Source organism: Mandrillus leucophaeus, unplaced genomic scaffold (assembly GCF_000951045.1).
Source record: "Mandrillus leucophaeus isolate KB7577 unplaced genomic scaffold, Mleu.le_1.0 Scaffold975, whole genome shotgun sequence".
NCBI lineage: Eukaryota > Metazoa > Chordata > Mammalia > Primates > Cercopithecidae > Mandrillus > Mandrillus leucophaeus.
This window is the reverse complement of record NW_012110641.1, coordinates 464,637-466,460: the sequence shown is the minus strand read 5'-3', so window position 1 is coordinate 466,460 and position 1,824 is coordinate 464,637. Positions and strand designations below refer to the sequence as shown.

General features: G+C 38.9%; 1 protein-coding gene across 1 annotated transcript in view; it reads left to right on the top strand.

Annotated features, from left to right (window-relative positions):
* Window positions 1-1,824, top strand: part of LOC105532633 (putative dimethylaniline monooxygenase [N-oxide-forming] 6) — an 11,849-nt gene that overhangs the window by 1,485 nt on the left and 8,540 nt on the right. Inside the window, exon 2 of the mRNA XM_011970817.1 lies at window positions 443-679. Within this exon, the coding sequence (XP_011826207.1) occupies window positions 443-679 (237 nt within the window). The remainder of the gene's footprint in view (window positions 1-442; window positions 680-1,824) is intronic.

Genomic DNA, 1,824 nt, shown 5'->3' with positions numbered 1-1,824 from the left:
TGCATATGCCATGGTGGTTTGTTGTGCCTATCAATCCTTCATCCAGAGTTTAAGCCCTGCATGCATTAGGTATTTGTCTTAACGCTCTCCCTCCCCTGGCCCCCCACTCCCCCGACAGGCCCCGGTGTGTGTTGTTCCCCTCCCTGTGTCTATGTGTTCTCATGTTCAACTCCCACTTATGAGTAAGAACATGCGGTGTTTGGTTTTCTGTTCCTGTGTTAGTTTGCTGAGGATTATGGTTTTTATAGCTTCATCTATGTGTCTGCAAAGGACATGAACTCATTCTTTTTTATGGTTGCTAATCAATTTATTTAGACCCACCTTTTAAAAGTGTTCCTACTTGGATATTGAGGAAAATGCATGGAAGTGCCCAAAGAAGTGTGTTATGTTTGCTTATTTCTTACAGAGTGATACTGAAATCTGTATTGCCTTTCCCCACCAGGTCATTATCAGTACCAGAAGTGGTTCCTGGGTCATGAGTCGGGTCTGGGATGATGGCTATCCTTGGGATACGGTGTATGTTACCCGCTTTGCATCCTTTCTCCAGAATGTCCTTCCTTCATTCGTCTCTGACCGGTTATATGTCCAGAAGATGAACACGTGGTTTAAGCATGAGAACTATGGCCTGATGCCTTTAAACGGGTACTTAAAAATAGAATTTTTTTTTCAAAAAAGGGGGGCACTCATTTAAGTGAATTTATTCTCTCTTGAACTTACTTTTATTGTCTCATTGAGCCTAGTAACATTAAACTAAAGGTTTCACAGGTGACAGGATATACCCAGAGACCATGCATGGCTTGGAAACCTTATTGAAATTAGTCCAGTACAGAAAGAGTATAGAAAAACCTAAAATGGAGATAATGCTGGCAGATAAATCACCCTGTCATGCATGATTCATTTGTGGTAGCTACAAGCTAACACGTAGAACTTTGAGGGCTGAACAAACTTAAATTGGTTTTTTGGAAGAATATCTTGTCCATGCTTATGGGTGAAAGGGGATATCAATAATAATACCTGCTTCTCAAGATGGTTGTGGTATTCAATAATACAAAAATATAAAAGTTGCTTTGTAAATGATAAAGCTTTAAAAATTGGTTCTTCTTAGTCTCAAATTTTTTAATGTGCTTCAAAGGAGCAAATAACAAAACAGTGTTAATCAACATGTCTCAGCAAGTAGGACATCTCAAAACAGAAGTGCACACTTCTTCCACCCTGAAATGTTGACATTTTTGCAGAACCGTCAGGAGGCATGGAATACGTAAAGCAATGGAGAGTCACAGAACTAACACGGCCTGTAAGATTAGTCAGTTCATTTATTTACTTCTTTATAGAGACAAGGCCCAACACTTACTAATTAGGAAGGTTAGTCCAGGCAGAAGAACCAGCATATCAATAGAAAAAAAGAATATTTAAGTTGATAAGAAAAGAAAGAACTGAGAAATTTTATCTCATGGCCCATGCTAGCCAAAAGTTTCATTGTGTTTAGAGAAAGGTTAAGAAAAAGGAGGAACTGCAAATCAAAAGAACAAATGCCAGATTTAGGAGCTAAATTGTCAATCCAAAGCACTGATTCTACCAAGTCATGCAGACTGCTATAACTCTAAAAGAAAATGTTGATTTTGTGCATTTAACACTGGGGCCTGCTTGAGGGTAGAGGGTGGGAGGACGGAGAGGATTCGAAAAAATACTTATCAGGTACTATGCTTACTACCCAGGCGACGAAATTATCTGTACACCAAACCCCGGTGACACACAGTTTACTTATATAACAAACCATGGACCCCCAAACCTAAAATAAAAGTTTTAAAAAATTATGCTTAATAT